This window comes from Typopeltis vanoorti, chromosome 1 (genome assembly GCF_054136105.1).
Source record: "Typopeltis vanoorti isolate ZY-2024b chromosome 1, IOZ_Tvanoo_1.0, whole genome shotgun sequence".
Classification (NCBI taxonomy): Eukaryota; Metazoa; Arthropoda; class Arachnida; order Uropygi; family Thelyphonidae; genus Typopeltis; species Typopeltis vanoorti.
Window position 1 is genome coordinate 73,088,422 of NC_143549.1, and position 21,074 is coordinate 73,109,495.

The following is a 21,074-nucleotide window of genomic DNA, read 5'->3' on the forward strand; positions in this document are numbered from 1 at the left end:
AAAACTTGTGATTAGCTAATGTTATTTTGTATATATTTTCTTAGTATTGAATTGAATTATATTAGAGATTGAATTGTACCATGCTAATGAGTTTAATAAACCTTTGTTCATTGATAAAACAGTTGTCTGAAATTGCTGCCCAATGCACCACTTGAAAAACGTACGAACCTAATCACGCGGGAAATTAATATGTTAAATTACGAGATAGAGGGTCACAACTGTTTAATAGTTTCACGCTTGGATATATTTTTGTATTTTGATCCTTGTTTTGTAATTATATATCTTGAACTAAATGTCCTGAAAGGCGCAGTATAATATAAATATTAAGGACACTAAGGGGAGAAAAAGCTTAAATATTTGTATTTTGGGGTGATATCTCGTACATAGATAACAATTGAATATAGATAAGCAGAATTTCACTAGATAGAATAATAATCATAAAATGAGACACAACACTGGATCTTTTTGCCATTTTGCATTGTACATCTTGATGTTGGTAATGACTACTCCATATCCTCAAACTACTTATAAAACAATATTTAAAGTGAATTCCTTAAAGCGCACTACTAAGGAAGATGTCCTCCCACCTGTTAGCAATGTGTACATTACTACTTAGGACTGCTCAGGTACTGTATATTCCCATATTATAGAGAATTTGATAAAGCTAAAGCTGTAGCTAAATGAAGAGAAAACACCAAAATTATATGATTATGCATTGATATGGAAAAGTAAACTAGCAGACCACATACTTGATGCCCTCCATGAAGATTAAAAAAATAAAAAAAATAACAAAAACTATTACATTAAAAAGCATTAGTAGCAATATCCTGAGAAAAAAATATTTCTTAAATAACATGTCTTGAAGACAGCAATAACATCCTGGTCCATGGATTGCAGCAACGAAGTGGTATGTACAGTCAGTCCTCTGCTTCAAAAGTGAATGGTTATGCTCAAAAGAAAACTTCTAATATATAAACAAATTGACTGTAAAAATTTACCAAATTTTTAAGCATCATCAACAAGCTTGCCATCTCTGACTGCACCCAGATGGCAAATCAGAATATTCGAATACCTGAAATTTTTTGTTCTTATTCAATTATGCTTTGTCTGTATTACCATTAACCTTGAAAAGCCTGTTAATGTAGGCTAGATACTGGATTAAAATTGTCTTAATAACATATAACTACCTTATAAGTTTAAATTTACACACACACACACACACACACACAGTCAGTCCTCAACTTACAACAGTGTTCTGATGATTCCATCATAAGTCAAAAAGGTTGTAATTTGGAAATAACTATATGGAACATAAAGATTTGTTAACAATTAACATGCTCAAATGCTAAAATGTGTTAAGTCTAATTTCTTATATTTTTAAACTAAATTATTTACTCTGTTTTTTTTAGTGCATTTATACAATACATAAATTATAACAAAATTTCTGGATACAGTAATGTAATGTAATGTAATATACAATGAAATATTCTTGAGTATACAGTATTTCTGTGCACTTACCAGTAAAACAATAAAATAGCAACACACGAAGCAAAATAATTCAAAGCCACTGCTTTACTAATCGGACGATTCATTGGAAGAGACAGGGACAGCTAGATCATCAACAAAAAAAAAAAATTCTTCAAATTCAGAAACTGTGACAAAACAATGTTACACTGCTTTGTTACAAGTAGGATAATTAGGCATCTTGCACCTTGCCAATGCTTTCACTGCAAACATTTTTGAGGACTCATCTTTCTCCTCTTGTTCTGCTTTTTTCCTCTTCTTTTTTTCAACTTCTACTCATAGCTGTTTAAGGTCTTCTTTAGAGAGCTTCTACCACAGCTTCCCAAATGTTCTATATCTTCATTGTTGAGCTCTAGCTCCAATTCTTCAGTAGCACTACAGAGCTGGACTAGTAGCATTAACTTATCACTAATCGCTTCATCTGTGCGTGTATGAACATACATTTTCAGTAGCTTCTTTCGAACATTGTTCTATACTCTGCTGTCACTTCACTCCATGTTACATCTGCAAAATATTATATTCCTTCCAAAAGTCTCTGAGGGTTTCCTCAGAGACTTCGCACAATTACAGTAGCAGATATAACTTGGAAAAAAAAATCTTAAATAACAGTCTTGTAGGCAGCAGTAACATCCTGGTCTATGGGCTGCAGGAATGGAATAGAATGAGGTAACATTTGAACAAAAGTGTGAATGGGAAGGGCATTGTCAATTCCCATATATCGTAAATAGACATGCTCAAATGTGAATTCTACCCACAAAATGACGTGAGCAAGAGATCAGAAGTGATGTACCGTATTTGCCAGCATATAAGATGCACCACCTTTTTTGTACACATTTTTTAGGAAAAAAACTTTATCACTGAATATTATAATGAATTTACGGTATTTCAAATATAAAGTAATAAGTAGGTCTACTTTCAACAAATACCTAAACTAGAGAGTACCCATCTTTTAATCTTCTTCGTCAAAACCCAGAAATTCATCTCCAGAGCTAAATAAGAGACACTTGAAACCTCTTCTAAATCAGAATCTGAGTCCTCATACAACAAATTGTCCTCTGTACCATCCAGTGCATTACTAATGCCACACTTCTTAAATGATTTAACCACTGTCTCAGTTTTCACAACATCCCATAAAGCTTTGATCCACTCACAAACTTGCAAAATGCTAGGCTTCTTCCTGATGGCATAACCTCAAAATCTGAAGACTGCATCCAGCAGTCTTCTGGATGCAGTGTTACACTTCTCCTTCATAAATCCCTGAAATAATTTATTAATACAGACATCTACAGGTTGAAGCTGACTAGCTTGACCTCCTGGAATTACAGCTAACTGAGTTTTCAATTCCTTGAGTTTATTTTTAACATCTTCTATTCTACAAGAACGAAACTGATCCCATAGTAGCAGGGCAGGCTTCTTCAGCGGTCTGCCAGAGAGCTTAGACCAAATGTTATCTATCTATAACTGGAATACTAGAATGTATTCCAGTAACTGGAATGCTCTCACACACCGCAAGGAAGCAAGAAAGAAATTGTGTAACTCGAAACAGATAAAATTTCCAGAAATGAAAGTAATAAAAAACTGAGTATCAGCGTATAAGATGCACCCTGTTTTCCAGACCTATTTTCAAAGAAAAACGTGCGTCTTATATGCCGGCAAATACGGTAATTGAATGGGAGAGTGGAGACTAGGTGAGACCAAAGCGAAAGCAAATGGAGATGAGAATGTGAGAACAGGAATGCAAGGGAAACAAGGAAGGGGAGGGGGGGACAGGAAGGCAGTATAAGGAAAGTGGATTCTGGAAGCAGTAACGAATGCATGTATGGGATGGTCAGCATAAGAATGGGATGGCCTCAGATGGATAGGGAATAGTTGACTCTGGAGAGATGTAACATACAAAGTGTAAAGGTAAGCAGACAGAAGTAGGTGTGGAAAAGTCACAGATTAGGAGTGACAAGGATAGGACTGGTTACACACCAAGAAATGAATTGATATGCTTATTTACAGTACAGGAGTATCAGAAATAAGAGAGATAAATTATTACATTGATTGAATCTACTCATCAAAAATAGTTAAAATAAGTGAAACATGGCTGGATGAGAATGGTATCCTGATAAAAATAGAAATGGAAGGATATGATTTTTTTGTGAGGATGGAAGGGGAGGTAAGGATTCTGCTGCCACTGATGATAGCAGGGGAATTATGTCCACACAAGGTTGAGATAAGAGGGGGAAAACAGTGGCAGTGGTTTTGAAGTAATACTATCAACCTCCATGACACAGTTTTGTGAGATGGAGGTTGATAGAATAAGATATTTAGTTGAGTATTGCTATAGGCCAGAAAACGTGGAGAAAAGAGACAAAAAAATGTATAGGCAATCTGACATGGAGAGCAAGAGAAGGGTGATTGTTATGGGTGATTTTAATTATGGCAATAGCGATTGGGATGAAGAAATACCATAAAGGAATAAGAAAACTGAATTTCTTGAGTAGTTAAGGGACAACCATCATAAACAAGATGTAACAGAGGGTTCACAAGGGTTCAGTGTCTTACACCTGATCATATCATAAGAGGACATGATTGTGAATGGAGTGTCTAAAAATCCACCAGGTGGCAAGAGTGACCATGAGGTGATTACATGGATTTTTCCCAGTCATATGAGAACGTCTGTAAAGAAGGAATATGTGTGGAACTACAAAGATGGTGATTATGAAAAGTTTAGGAGACAAGTGGGACCTATAGCATGAAAAGAGGAGCTGAGCAGAAAGGAGACGAATGCAGCCTCAGCACTGATCAAAAACTATTTAGCAGCAGCAATATCTGAGCATGTTGAATTGGATTTAAACAGTATTGATGCAAACACAGATTGATAAGAAAATAACTATTAATTAACTTAAAAGCTAATATTTCGCTGGTATTATATCCAGCATCTTCAGAGCACATAAACAAAGTTTGTTACAAATGTGAGACAACCACAATCTGGTGTAACAGTGGGGGCTAGTATAAGTAATTGCAGCGTGCAACACAAGACTAAAGTGCTAATAGGGTGCCATCTAAGTTATTAAAAAATAATAATAATAATAATAAAATAAATAAATAAATAGTAGTTCAAAGTTTTGAAAAATATAGTAGTCCTTGAAAGTTTTTAAAAATAGTAGTCCAAAGTCCAAAAATATAAAATATTTTTTCAAAATATTTTATATTTTGAAAAAAATATAAAATAAAAATAAATAAATATTAATTTCGTCTTAGGATGACTGTCTCCCAAATCTCTGGTAGATTTATAGAGCCATACTTGTTAAGGTTTGGAGTATGTTTTATGGCTTCTGTTAATTTCAGGAACAACCTCTCTGACTTGTAAAAGCTTCTGTGCAGTAATTTTGTTTTTTTCCAATTGATCCTGTGTGTCGGGGTATCCAAAGCATGGTCTTTGGATACGACTTGCCATAGCAAAAGTGCCAGATATATTTTTTGTGTTCACTGAGGCAGATGTCCACAGTTCTTCCTGTCTGTCCGTAGTATGCTCAATGACAAGAACAGGTCACTTCATAGACTCCTGGATGTGAAAAAGGAGTGAATCTGTCCTTAAGTGAATGGATGAGAGTTGCCAATTTCACACAAGATTTAAATACAGTGTACAGTTGGTGTTTGTTAAGTACCCTAGATATCTTTTCAGATGTGCCTCTAATGTATAGGATGGTGATAGTTTTGTTGTAGTCTTCTGTGGTAGATAGCAGAGGGGGAGATTTCTGGGTAGCATTTAGTATTTTATCTATCTTATGAGGATTATAGCCATTGGTTAGGAAGGTGTGATGCAGGTGAGAAAGTTCAGCAGTGAGAGCAATGTCATTGGAACAGATTGCTCTAGCTCTATGGGTTAGTGTTTTTAAGATTGTTTGTGTAAATATAAATATCTCCCTGTATGTGTGAGTTTTCTATAAACCGAAAATGATAAGGAACCTTCTGGAAGATGCCGTGATCAGTGTGTCCAGGAAAGGCAGGCAGTCATTGGCTTCATGTTCCATTGTAAAATGGATTTTAGGGTGCTGGCTATTTAGATGCACTAAAAATGTATTCAATGTGTCTGGGCCGTGTGGCCAAATAGCAAACACATCATCAAAACCCAGAGAATAGGTTTGAGAGTGGCTGTGTTGATAGCTAGCTTTTCCATATGTTCTATGCCAAAAAATAATAAATTCCTCCCCCATTCCCCGTCCCTCTCTTCAACAAGAATTCAAAAATGCCGTCACCATACCCTACATCCGTTGCACATCCGAAAAAATAGCCAAGATTTTAAAAAAGTACAACCTACACACAGCATTTAAGCCGCACTGCAAACTTGCTACCCTTATCCGCTTTACAAAAGATCAGCTCCCTCCTCTCTCAGTGCCTGGAGTCTATAAAGTACCCTGTTCCTGTAAACTGGCATACTTTGGACGGACAGGCAGATCAGCTACTATCTGCCTGGAGGAACATAAGTCATACATCTGCAACCACGACTATGGTCAGTCAGGCCTGGCTGACCATGTCTTGGATACAACCCACAGGATCTCAGTTCACCATAGCAAATTCAAAAGAGAGAGACTATTCTTAGAATCAGCAGCAGCTCTCAGGAATCAACCAAATCTTAACAAATATGGTTGCATTAAGCTTCCTAAGATTTGGGAAATGCTTATCACCAGATGTCCCACTTTTAATTCCAGGCCAGTTACAACCACTCTCAGAGGGCGTTCCACCTAGATAGGACTTTAGTGTTACCCATGTGGTTGGGCTTAGTATTGTTTTTATTTGTTTTTATGTTACATTAGTTTTTTTGTAATCCCTGAAGATGTCTCATTGACTGAGATGAAATATATGAAGAATTAAATTGTTTTAATCCTTTCTGAGTGCTGTATACAATCCATTAAGCTTCCAACATGATATTTGTTGGAACATTGTTATTTGTTGTCTCGTTCTGTGCTTTACGTGTGTTATGTCCGAGAGCCGAGGAAGTTAGATTTTTTATGAATGCTGACCACACTTGGTGTAATATTAAACTTTGGTTTTTTGCTGCACAGTGTAGGAATTCTAAGCATTTTTGTCGCTTACTTGAATTTTCTTGTGAAACAGTTTATCAATATATGACATGATTGTTTTTTCCCAAAGTACTTTATGGCCAGTGGCGGTTGTGTGGTGAGCTAGGCCTGATTTGTGTTCTCTTCTTTTTTCTATGTCGCCATACATAGACTTACCATAAAATTTTTTTTTATCAAACCAGGACATTTTTGAGAGTTTGTTCAAAACAGAAAGTAACGCCCTCTACGCTAAGTACTTATGATTCAAAAGGCTAAATAATGGAGTGGTTTACAAAAAACAACATTTCGTAGTAATCATTTTTAATTACTCTTAACTGAACATAACTTATTATTAAAAAGTTATTAATATTTCTCAATAGCGTGAACTTTCTTTAAAAATTCTTTGTTCTTTTTAATCGCGTCAAAAAATTCACTACAATTTAGTTCACTATTAAGATTCAGCCATTGTCTCTTTCTTCAGACCATATGTTATTCATTATTGAGAATATCCTTTCAACAGGTGAAGATGTGCCTGGCAGGCTGAAAATGTATTCTATAATTTGGACAAGATTGGGCAACGAAATGTTCTTTTCTTTGAAATGACTGAATAGTTGTATCCATTTTTCTTTGCAACTTGTATTTTTTAAAATGTCATAATAAGTTTAGTTTAATCCTTTATTCGGGTTTGAGCAAACAAAGTTTGCGCCTGAAAGTATCTTCAGGACTGAGCTAAGGTGGTGCAACACCAAGGCAACTCGTGGCAAAGGTGAAGAAAGCTATCATCACTCTTATCTCAGTATCTCCCATAATGCAAAGCACATATCCTTGCGAATATGCGTAATGTTTAATAAAATAGCATTACACATATCCGCAACACATATTACACATAAGTGCAATGCTATGCTACCATAGCATTACACATATCCGCAACACATATTACACATAAGTGCAATGCTATGCTACCATAGCATTACACATATTTGCAAGGAGATGTGTTTTGCATTATGGGAGATACTGAGATAGGAGTGATGGTAGCTTTCTCCACCTTTGCCACGAGTTGCCTTGGTGTTGCACCACCTTAGCTCAGTCCTGAAGATACTTTCAGGCGCAAACTTTGTTTGCTCACACTTGGATAAAGGATTAAACTAAACTTATTATAGTCTAACCAAGTGAAAAATAAACTCTCTTCAAAATGTCATAGTTTGCCGACCAAAAAGCTTTTGCAATCACCACTTCATCAAACAGTTCATCCATGTTTATTGCATTATTTGCAAGAGTTTCATTAATTTTTTCACCTGAAGCTTCAATTTCCGACCAAGTTAATTCATTGTTGTTCATCCAAGTAAAAGATTCTGCTCCACCAAAACTGTTTTCTCAAAGCTCAATGTAAGAAAGACATCAGTCATAAAATTTTGTAAACTCTTGTAGTATTGTATTAATATTAATACTTCCATTATTTTCCAGTATTCTAAAAAGCTTTTTTGCTTCTTGAGGTATAAACTTATTATCATGCCTTTCCTCAAGATTTGTTTTTAATTTTCTAAGTTCAATGACAATAGCTGTTGCACTCGCTTTTGCACTTTCCATAATCAAGATAGATTTGTTAAACAATTTGAGTTGCCAGTGCACAAACCACAAATACATTTCACCACAATCATTTTTTAATTAATAATCCTTTTTTAATTCATCCATAAACACACAGTTTCTTTTCAGTATTCTGGGATTAAATTAATTTAATAAAGTAAAAAAAATTTACAAACAACATACCAAAAAAGAAACACCGACTCGCAATCTAAACTCAACTAAGATTGCGCATGCTCAACAATGACTTGTGATGCAGCGTACAGGTCAGAGTCAAAGTGGGATATTCGTGTTGCCTAATCACCATTTTCTGAGGCTACACTTTTAGTACTGTGTGTATATTATACACTTTTAAATTTTTACCAAATAACCAAGACAAAATGACAAACTGGTTGGGACCATACCTTCAAATCGGGACAGTCCCAGGTCAAACCGGGACTTATGGTAAGCCTAGCCATATGGATTTCTGCTAATCTTCACATCTGGCAAACGTAACAAATGCCACAAGAACAATAGATTTAATAGATCCCTAGTTATTTTATGGGATGGTGCAAAGGTTTCGGTGGATGTAGGAATCTTGATATTTTTTCTAAGGGCGAAAAGCTACTTTTAAGTTGTACTTGCAGAGCAATGTCACTAATCTGTCTGTGACATTTTTGATGTATGGTAGTGAGATCGCGTTCTTGAAATCTTGTTTTTCTAGGTTAGTAGTGGGAGCTGTGTTCAGAATTTTCTTGATTGTTTTTGGCTCAAATCCATTAAGTGGGAGGCTCTGTGTTAAGTAATGAAATACTCAATTTCACTTTTTTTCTGTGCTGGATATCTTATATGCTCTGTCTCTCAAGGTTTTTATTATACCTATTTTTTGTGAGGGGGGGGGGTGATGGTGTGAGACTATCAAATCTATTGTTTTTGTGGCATTTGTTACGTAGGCCAGATGGGAAGGTCAGGATAAATCTGTATTGCAGAACATAAAAAAGACATAGAAAAAAGAAGAGAACATAAATCAGGCCTAGCTTTCCTCACAACTTCAACTGGCCATAAAGTACTTTGGGAAAAACAATCATGTCATATATTGATAAAAACTGTTTCACAAGGAAATTCAAGGAAGCAGCAAAAATACTTAGAATTCCTACACAGTGCAACCAAAATCAATGTTTGATATTACACCAGTGTGGTCGGCATTCATAAAAAATCTAACTTCCCCAGATCTCGGACGTAACACACGTGAAGTACAGAACATGACAACAAATAACAATGTTCCAACAAACATTCAGTAAAGAATGTTTCAATTTTTTTCAATGTTACAGTTAGAAATATCTAATGGACTATGAATTTAATCTTTGTTAGTTGTGTTTAACTTTTTATACACCAATGCTCCCGATGATATAAGTCATACGACTTATGAAACTTGTCGGGTTTTCATGTATCCTGTTCGTATTTAATAAACATGTGGTCACAATACCGGAATCTATCTCTTGAACTACTGAACCACAGAAACCATCACATACATATGGAATCTCACGGTGAGTGCCTATGGTCTAAAGTTACACAACTAGAGAAATTACGTATTAAACATCAGAAGTATATCAACCGTCTAATTTTTTTGATCCGATGCAGAGATAATGAGATTATTCCCAAGTTTATTAGAATTAAATGTGCATTCTCCTCCACCAAAGCAACAAGAATCTACTGTAGAACATAACTAGCTCTTTTGAGAGAACAAATTGCAATCACTAGATCTGAACCTTGCGATGATAAACCATCAGACCTTTCCCATACACAGTGAATTAGCCACTTCACTACCGACAGACCTTTGGAATAATATTGATAACATTACATTCAATAAAGCTACATTGGTTGCCGAACAGAAAAAATATAATTTAATAAGAAAATTCAATTTACTTCAGAAAGAAAAAGAAAAACAACAAAAGCATCTAGATCACTCTAACATGATTAACCTATTTTCACGAGTCCTGTCAAAAGCAGAAAACAATCTTCTAATGAAAGGCTTCAATTTTGCTTTAATGCCACAGCACATTCCAAGTAGATATCATTGCACAAATTGAAAAATGAATCCGCAATTTGCCTAATGACACAGCAGACCTCATCCACGTACAAAGCTCTGCATTACTATTAAAATGCAAAATACCACGCAAGAACTTATCAAAACCAGAATCTGCAGCACTTAAAAATTAAGACTCAACAACAACATCGTGATAATTAAAGCAGATGAAGAAAATGCAACAGTCATCATGAACTCTGAGGATTACACAAGAAAGATGAACACCCTCTTAGAGGATTCTACTACCTATTTGTCTATTATCAGTGATCCCACATTGCGAGCACATAGTTCATTTCATTCTTTATGAATGAAAAATAGATTCATTCATAAAGAACAGTTTACATTTCATCCAAAAGATCAAGGATGTTAATATAGAACCTTCAGATGTTGTAGCAAGCTTGGATAGAGTCAGCCTCTTCACTAATGTACCAAGAAATGATACAGTGACTCTTCATGAAAATCTTTCTCCACCAGACATTGTAGAACTATACAAACACTGCACGAATAGTATGTTTTTCACATTCCAGGACAAATTTTGGGAACAAAAGGTTCCCAAAATTTGTGTAAAAGTTCGATACAGCAGAAATTTTCGTACGCCTAGTGCATCGACCTTTTACTGAAGGTCAAACCTAGAGAACGTGTAAATATGTTTATTGTATTATTTCTTAGTTTTGTTTATAGAATATGTACACCCCCAACAGAAATTAGTTTACTCCCTGCAAAAACAAAGCATGTAAAATTGAAAATGCCAATGGCAACACGGAGCAGTCGGGAAGTCGTTTGATTCCTGTGCATAGTCAGTCGCAGGTGGCCTTCAAGGTCAGGGCAGAAAGGAACAAGTGAAATCAAACAGGAGTTCTGCAGGCTGACAGAATGGGATTAAGAACATAATAGAGGATAGCAGCGAAAGTTCCAGAATCCACTATCGGATTAGTAACATGAATATAATAGAGGATAGCAGCGAAAGTTCCAGAATCCACTATCGGATTAGTAACATGAACAGAGATAGCAGTGAAAGTTCGAGAAACCAGCTATCACGTGATATTGTAAGGGGGATACAAAACTGAACCTAAGGCATGGAATATGAGGGACATATAAGTGAGGAATTGGAGAGCGATAGGAATCGACACCCTGAGAGAAACTCACCTAGTGTGTGTGAACCAGGAGGAGTTGCTGCCCAGATGCAGAGAGAATCTGATAGAAGGAATCCGGAGGTCGATCTGCCATAAAGCCATTCGAGTCTAAAAGCAAGGATGTTCCGAGGCAAACAAGGAGGGAGAACGAAATGTCCAGATGCTATTCTGCTCCTACAGAGTCTGTGAAAAGCCGACGATTGTAACCTCGCCCGAGTTTTCCACACCGGAAAGTTGTCCCTCGCTCCCCCGCTTGCTGACCCGACAAAGCCGCTGGTACTCCGTGAACTTCAAGGTTAAGGACCCTAAAGCCCGGAGCGAAAAATAGGAACATCAGACGTCGTGACTGATAGAAATAGCCAATGCATCAGCAGAACATTTCACATGAGTGTGATACCATTTGTTATAAGTTACATGTGCTGTAAGAAAGATATAGTAACTGACTGTTAAGATTTTTGAGATTATAAATTTTGGTTAAATCATAGTCTGCCGGAAGTTTTCATATTTTCTTATACCAATCTTGGGACATGGAGGCACAGTCAGAAATTAATATAAATATCCATGGTTCTCAGGTATAAGAAGTACTGAAGGTAGTATATGTAAATGAACCACGGGTGAATTGTAAGAAAAAGAGTATAAATAAACTAAGAGAGGAAAAGATAACCCAAACAAGAGTCAGCCTCTTCACTAATGTACCAAGAAATGATACAGTGACTCTTCTTGAAAATCTTTTTCCACCAGACATTGTAGAACTATACAGACACTGCATGAATAGTATGTTTTTCACATTCCAGGACAAATTTTGGGAACAAAAGGAAGAACTAGCAATTGGCTCCCCTCTCCCTCTCCCCAGCTTTAGCCAACCTCTTCATGGAAAAACTTTGAAACTAGCACTCCAAAAAACTATCAAAAGAAACCCAAGAGATGGCTAAGGTATGTAGATGACATGTAGATGACAGATGAATTAATTAAGGTATGTAGATGACAGATGAATTAATTGTTTTTAAACAATATCTTAACAGAATACACCCAAATATAAAATTCACTTTGGAAATAGAAAAACATAAAAAAATACCTTTCTTGGATATCCTCCGAAAAAAATTAAGAAAAAAGTTAGAATCCCGTTTACAGAAAATTGTCAACTACAGGAAGATTTCTTAATGCAGCCTCACACCATCACCCCTCAGAAAAAAATAGGTATAATAAAAACTTTGAGACAGAGCATATAAGATATCCAGCATGGAAAAAAACTGAAGTGAAGAATTACATTACTTAACACAGAGCCTCCCACTTAATGGATTTGAGCCAAAAACAATCAAGAAAATCCTGAACACAGCTCCTACAACCAACATAGAAAAACAAGATTTCAAGAAAGCAATATCACTACCATACATCAAAAATGTCACAGACAGATTAGTGACATTGCTCTGCAAGTACAACTTAAAGGTAGCTTTTCTCCTTTAGAAAATATATCAAGATTCCTACATCCACCGAAACCTTCGCACCATCCCATAAAAAAACCAGGGATCTATCAAATCTATTGTTCTTGTGGCATTTGTTACATAGGCCAGATGGGAGGATCAGGAGAAATCTGTATGACAGAACATAAAAAAGAGTAGAAAAAAGAAGAGAACACAAATCAGGCCTAGTTTTCCACACAACTTCTACTGGCCATAAAGTACTTTGGGAAAAAACAATCATGTCATATATTGATAAAAATTGTTTCACAAGGAAATTCAAGGAAGTGGCAAAAATGCTTAGAATTCCTACACAGTGCAACAAAAACCAAGGTTTGATATTACACCAGTGTGGTCGGCATTCATAAAAAATCTAACTTCCTCAGATCTCGGACATAACACACATGAAGCACAGAACGTGACAATAAATAACAATGTCCCAACAAACATTCAGTAACGAATGTTTCAATTTTTTCAATGTTATGGTTAAAAACATCTAATGGACTATGAATTTAATCTTTGTTAGTTGTGTTTAACTTTTTTTACACACCAATGCCTCGATGATGTAAGTCATACCACTTACGAAACTTGTCGGGTTTTCACGTATCGTGTTCGTATTTAATAAACATGCGGTCTCGATACTGGAATCTATCTCTCGAACTACTGAATCACAGAAACCTATGCACACACACAAGAACTTTTATCTTTTTACCTTCAAAACTGAAGAAAATAAAAACTGACAGAATGAAATCAAGAAGAGAAAGCAGAATATTTAGATTAGAGATATTTAGCTCACCCAGCCAAGGCCTATGCATATTCTGGAAACAAGTTCCACATAAAAACAACTAACTCCAATAAGATCATCATGCAACTGATACAGAAGCAAAGGACTACAATTGTTTTTGCTTTTTGTAAGTATTAAAGTGTAGTACATTAGAATTCTGGCTAAGTAGTATTTTTAATATATAAAACTTCCTGATTAGATTTCAAACATTTAACTTCTAGAAAGACAATGATATGCAATATATATGATCAATAAAAGCTGCTACTATCTGAATAATTTCATATCTACCGTGAATATTTTAAATGCTAATTTGAAAAGTTTATTCACATTTCAGTAAGAAAATTTATTTTATGCGCAGTTTAAATAATTACATTTCTGAATATTCTATTTCTATTTTAAATTTGATCAAAAATGCTAAAAAAAAAATTCAACATTTTTGATTTTATGCATATTATGTTGAAATAAATTAAAAATGGATTTTAAATTCAATTTTCTATGAGTTATAATTAATATCATTCTCTCAGAAAATATATAAACAAACATTATAAATTTAGATATAAATCTATAATAAAATTTATTTCAAATTCATTTTTGAAACCATCATTGAGTTCAAAGATTTATCAAGGGATGGAGGTCTTCTAACCTTTCCTTAACCTATTCATTGATGATACACTCACCATTCCAATTGTTAATCCATTCCATTCACTCAACATTCACAAAGGGAAAAACCTCACACCTTTACAACCACATCCAATTTACGAGGATAACTTTGTGCTTTCTCTCTTAACTGTCCTAAAAAAGTTAATTTGTGCATGTGATTGTGTGTGAACATATAAGTATTTTCACCACACACGTATATAAACAAGAATTAAATATGCATAGTAAATATCCACATGCGAGGTGTTCAACTTCTATTTTGGAGGGGTTTTGTTGATTGGATTAATTATGCTTACCTTGAATGCTTAGAGGAATAGATTTGGGTCTGGATTCAACTCCATTACTGGCAGTACAAACATATTCACCCATATCTTCTACTCTCACTTTTGGAAGTATTAATACTCTGTTATAACTGACAGTATAAGCACTTTGAGGTAACTGATTTGCAATTCCCCTTCTAGTCCAATTGTAATATGGCACTGGACTGAAAAAAAAAAAAACTAGCATATAAAACTACAAAGAATGCCCATTCAGATAAAGATAATTCACTTACAAGTTTATTTCTTAATTCTATTAACATGCATTTATATTATAGATGATAAGAAGTAAATTTTAGAGAAAGTCCAACTTTTAAAATTGAGAAGCAGCTATTCATGTTTATGAAGAGAATTTCAATATTACCATTATTTCAAAAATAAAAATAAATAAAGAGAAAAATCTTTTTGCTTAAAGAGATGATTATTACTGCATATGAAATAAGCTGGTAGGATTATTTTTTGAAAAATGAGATATGAGTTCGTGTGGGAATGGAATGAATGCTTAGCATCTCTCCCAACTGCAGAATAATGATATTCTCTATATCAGTGATTCTCAACCTTTTTTTCGTCACGGTACACTTAATAATTTTAAAATTGGCGGCACACTAACAATAAGATAAATTTAAAAGAATTTTACTTGGTTAATTAATTCATGTACCTATAATATATTTTGTAAAAATAGCATACAATAATAATTTGCAATAAAATATAAAATGAAATTGCATTACAAAGTAAACAAAATGTTTATTTAATGATAAATTACATTTAATGTGAAATTTGAGCATGTTTTTTTTTTTGATAACTTCATTTATATTTGCGCGTATAAATGATAATGCTACTCTCATTTCGTGATCCAGATTTAAAAGTCTGGATCTTTTTTTCGTTTTTATATCGGTCAAAGCCGAAAATCCGAATTCGCACAAATAAGATGTGGAAAATTGTAATAACACACTTAAAGCTTTTTGTGATATTGTTGAATAATTGTATCTAAGATTAATCCAGAACGAATTAATTGATTGATTCTTCTGAATGTTTTGAAATTAAATCTCGGTTATTACAAACAGAAATCAGTTCTTCTTCTTTCAAAGTTAGTTCATACACCGATGTGTCGTTTATCACAAATGGATTCCGAATCCAATCAAATTTTTTTATTTCTAAATTTGGAAAGTAATGAACAATTTTTTGCTCTAGTATTGTCAAATGATCAATAACTATTTTATGAATTATTTTATAACAATCTTTTGGAACTGACTCAAACTTTTCTAAACTACCTTCTTGTGCTTTATTCTTCCATAAAGTAATTTTTTTTTTGAAATCCCAACAATTTATCAGTTGAGTTTAAAATATTTTCTTTCGGTCCTTGCAAACTCGTATTTATGTTATTAAAAATAACAAAAATATCAGATAAGTAAGCCAGCTTAGCACACCATATTTTGTCATCAAACAAACCAACAAAATCATTATTATCTTGTTCAAAAAATATCTTTATCTCGTTTTTTATTTAAAGCACGCGAGACAAAACTTTCCCTCTGGATAACCACCTGACTTCCGTGTGTAGTAACAATGATTCGTATTTAGACTCCATAGCCTGGCATAATTGACTAAACAGGTGACTTTTTAATGGTCTTGATTTTATATAATTAATCATTTTAACACATTGTTCCAGCACTACTTTCAATTCTGATGGTAATTGTTTTGTAATGAGTGTTTCCCAATGCAAAAAACAATGGGTAACTAATATATCTGCATTATGTTCTCTTACATGTGCTACAAATCCTTTTATAGATCCTCTCATAGCCGGAGCACCATCTGTACAAATGCCAATGCACAAATTCCACGAAATTTTAATTTCTTGTAAATAACAATTAATTTCATTGAAAATATGTTTTCCTGTTGTGAAATCAGATAATTCATGACAACATAAAAATTAATTAATTATATCATTTTGTGAATGAATCGAACGAATGCAATTAAGTGTGCTTTTCCCGTAATATCAGTTGTTTCGTCAATTTGTAAAGCAAAATTTGAATTTGCAAGAGTTTTAGCAGTATTTTCTTCAATATTTTGGGACAAGTCTATAATTCTGCGATGAATTGTGTCATTTGAAAGTGGTATTATACAAACATCAAATTTTGCTGATTCACCGATCATTCTTTTTACAATTTTAGGACAAGCAGGTAATATAATTTCTTCAGCCAAATTATGAGATTTTAATTTGAGAGCAATTAATTCAGCCGCTTCATAAGAAACTATATGAGCTTTTTCAGGCACACTAATTTGCTTTTTAAAAATCTTTAATTGTTTGGATCTTGCAGATAATGAATTTTGAAAGTAGGCTTTATCTTTTGATGCTAGCAAAGGATGATTAGTGAGCAGGTGACATTGGAGCTTGCTCGGAACCATAGCACTGTTTGATAATTTACAACCACATACCACACACTTGGGAACAGTTTTATCATTTTCCATTGTAGATGTAAATCCAAATTTTAAGAAGTCATCATTATACTTACAATGAACATTACATTTTTTGGCGGAGGAAACATCTTTACTTGTACTGGGCTTGTTAGCATGATTGCTAGCGTCATCATTATCATCATTAAGCTTTCTTTTTTTTATCCATTTATCCATTTTAGGGGGTTCGTTGAAAATAAAAATAATTTTGTCAAAAAATTATTAAAAACGACATATTGTATATTGCCTTTGAATCCGTTTTAATTAAGGTTGGCTACACAATATGGTGGTATTGCACGTACGAAAACGAATATATAAGTTGTAACTAACCATACGTACACATCAAGCGGGCGACTAGTAGACTAAACTAATATGTAGCTTTGTTAGCCAGTAGCCAGAACTATAATAGCCATGCGCATTGGTTCAGCCAGTCCCCGTTAGGAAGGTAGAACTGATTGAACCACTTGTCTGATGCCGCTTATGTATGGGTATTCACAGTAGCGGCACACTTAAAAAATCTCGCCGCACACCAAAGTGCCATGGCACAGTGGTTGAGAATCACTGCTCTATATTCTTGAGTCCCCACCCCTTTTTTTTTTTTTTGTGCAGTGCAAGGTTTCTGAAATTGGAAATAGGAATGCAGAGTACTGTTATGAGAAGCAATATGAGAGTTTCAGTAATTAAAAGCAGGTCAATGACAAGAAAAATCTATGTACTCTAATTCTAATAAAAATTACCAAGCACATTATGTGAGAACTGCCAGGAACTGTGGTAGGTAGATTGCAATTGCAATTTGGGTTAGATAACGGTTGATTATAATTGTCTAAACAACTTCCAGGCATGGTCTACAGGTGACCAAGGAAATAAATTCAAAGTTATATGGCCTTAACATCTTACGGGAATACACACCCAGCATTCACGAATTGCCTTAGTGTGGACTACTTAGAAGACATAAGCAATGACCAAGTGTCTATATATTCACTTTTTATCAGTCCATTTTGATAAGGTTTCACTGACTTGACAGCTGTTGGTTGATTCTCTTCACAGATCAGGTAAGAGAGAGAACCTTACGATAGCAAAAACTCTCATTCAGTACTAAGTAACTTGAAATGTCAGATAAATGTATTTTTTGAAAGCGAACTCTCAGTCGGTGCATAAAAGTGATTACTAAAACAAAGAGCCACAAGGTCAGTTAGGTGATACAAAATTATATAAGCAAAGTGGATACTAGATCCAGCATTACCTTACAAAACTTTCATAGTTTCTACATTTGGCTTGAAATAATGCTGGATCTAATATCCAATTTGCTTATATAATTTTGCATCACTGAACTGAAGCCCTTTGGGCTCTTTATTTTAGTAATCACTTTGGAATATTAAACTCATATCTCTGCTCACTTGCCCACTGACAGTCTAATAGCTAATTTCTTCTCATAGTGCACCTTTGCTGTCTTTATCAGCTAAGTCACCTTCCTGACTTGCTCTTTGTACTGTTCATTCAACTGATTAACACCAACATTCATCATGTTGCATCCACAGTGCCTTTTTCTTCTAAACACTTAATCTCTTCATTCATTCATCCATTTTACTCCTATGCACATTCAAATGATGCTGCTGTTAATAGTTCTTGATCAATTCCCAGGCTGCATCTGTCTCCTTTCCACTTAACTCAACTTCCTACACTATAGCTCCCAGTTGTCTCCTAAATTTTTCATAATCACCAGCCTTCTAGTTCTACATATATCCCTTCTTCACAGATGTTCTCATATGACTGGCTATAACCCAGGTGATCACATTATGGTCACTTCCACCAACAGGAAGAAGATCTAACACACCATTCACAATCACATCCTTTGATGGTATAACTAGATCTAAGATTCTTAACCCTCACGTGCTCTCTATTACATATTGCCTAAGATTGTTGTCCTTTAGGAACTCAAGAAATTCATTCACTGGTGATATCTCTTCATTTCAGTCAATATTGCGATAAATATTTCATTTATCTCTTCTTCTTCCTCAGCCTTGGTCGGTCCTTTATTGAACAAAGACCGCCACCTTTTTTGACCACTTCTTTCTATCTTTGGCAGTCTTCTTCACACTTCTTGTCAAAGTTTCTAAGGTCTTCATCCCATCTAGTCCTTGGCTTTTCTCTGTTTCTTCCTACGGTTGGTATCTATTTTGTAATCTCCTTGGTCCAGCGTCCATCCTCTCTTCTCATTACATGGCCTGCCCACTTCCATTTTCTGGTCTTAATATGAGTTAGAATGTCATTTATCTTGGTCTGTTCTTTCTCTCTCTCTCTCTAATCCAAGAGTTTCTTATTTTATCTTTTAAAGAGATTCCCAGGATGTTTCTTTCAAATTTTCTTTGAGCAATCTTCAATTTTCAGTCTTTTTGTTAGGTTCCAGGTCTCACTACCATAAGCCATGACTGGTAATAAGCATCGATCAATTACTTTCCTTTTTAGGCACAGTGGCATGCCACTTCTTAAGAATGGAACTTAGTTTTCCAAAAGCTGTCCTTTCCAACTGTATTTGTCTATTGATTTCTGATTCAATGCCTCTATCTAAATCAAAGAGCTGTCCTAGATAGACAAATTGATCGACTGTATCTAATTGATTATTTCCCAGGGTGACTGAGTGATTTTACTGCTGACTTGTTGAACATTTACTTTAGTTTTCCTAGTATTTATTTTTAGCCCCTTTTTCAGACTTTCTGTATTAAGTTGGTCTATCATATACCTTGGAGTTCTTTAGCTGTTTCAGCTGTTATCAAGATATCATCTGCATATCTTAAGTGTGAGAGGTATTTCCCATTTATCTTTATGCCTTTATTGTTTTCCAATTTAAGTTTTTAAAGATTTCTTCTAGTACCGCATTGAACAGTTTTGGTGACAGAACGTTCCCCTTGCCTAACTCCTCTTATGTTGAATTTAGATTTCTTGTTCCGTATAAATTCCGTATATAATTTTTCATTTTCTGGAAAATGAAAAATTTTCCAGAAAATTTTCCATTAGCAGGAAAAATCTGCTTATAAGTTCCCCCTCTTTCATTTCTATGTCCTAATCCAAATTTGCCTATTGTGTCCAAAGTATCTCTTGTTTTTTTCAAATTCTGGCATTGAAGTCCCCTATTATGATCAATATTGCTGTTATTTGTTTTCATCTACAGCTGATGGTAAAAGACCATTTCAATCTCTTCTGTGTGGGGTGGATGTAAGGAGCATAGACTTGAATTAATTTAATTTTATATCTTTTGCTCATTATAAGTAGGCTTACCATACATCCCGGTTTGAAGGTATGGTCCCGGCATCCCGGCCAGTTTGTCAATTTGTCCCGGTTATTTGGTAAAAATTTAAAAGTGTAGAATATACACGCAGTACAAAAAGTGCAGCTTTGGGAAAATGGCGATTAGGCAACACGAATACCCCACTTTGACTTTGGCCTGTACACTGCGTTGCAAGTCATTGTTGAGCATGCACAATCTTAGTTGAGTTTAGATTACGAGTCAGTGTTTCTTTTCAACGTGTTGTTTGTGATTTTTTTTTACTTCATTAAATTAATTTCACCCCAAAATGCCAAAAAGAAACTGTGTTTTTACGGATGAATTATAAAAGGATTATCCGTTTTTTGAAAAAAGTTTGTGATCATATTGACAAAGTGCAATGTGAACAGTGCTCTTCAGAATTTTCTGTGGCTCATGGTGGGCATTCAGACATCACAAATCACTTCACATGTGTGAACCATAAGGCTAGTCTAGCAGCTGCGGGAACTTCCTCAAAGATAGTCATATTTTAAAGGTGCCGATCCAAGTGACAAAGAATTTTTAATAGCTACTAAAGAAGCAACTTTTGCATTTCATGTTGCTATTCACAATCTCAGCTTGAAGTCTGCCGATTGTTCATAATCTCAGCTTGAAGTCTGCCGATTGTTCATCTAAATTGATATCAAAGCTTTTTGAAACAAAGTTTAGACTGGGTAGAACAAAATGTGAAGCTGTCATTGTTAATGTGATTGAGCCACTGTTGTTTCAGCAACTTTGTGAAGATTTAAACAA

At 34.7% G+C, this 21,074-nt stretch overlaps 1 protein-coding gene across 1 annotated transcript in view; it reads right to left on the reverse strand.

The window, feature by feature from the left end:
• The window catches only part of Cont (Contactin), a 458,021-nt gene that overhangs the window by 207,645 nt on the left and 229,302 nt on the right, over positions 1-21,074 (reverse strand). Inside the window, exon 11 of the mRNA XM_090391248.1 lies at positions 14,549-14,736. Coding sequence (XP_090247374.1) covers positions 14,549-14,736 — 188 coding nt within the window. The remainder of the gene's footprint in view (positions 1-14,548; positions 14,737-21,074) is intronic.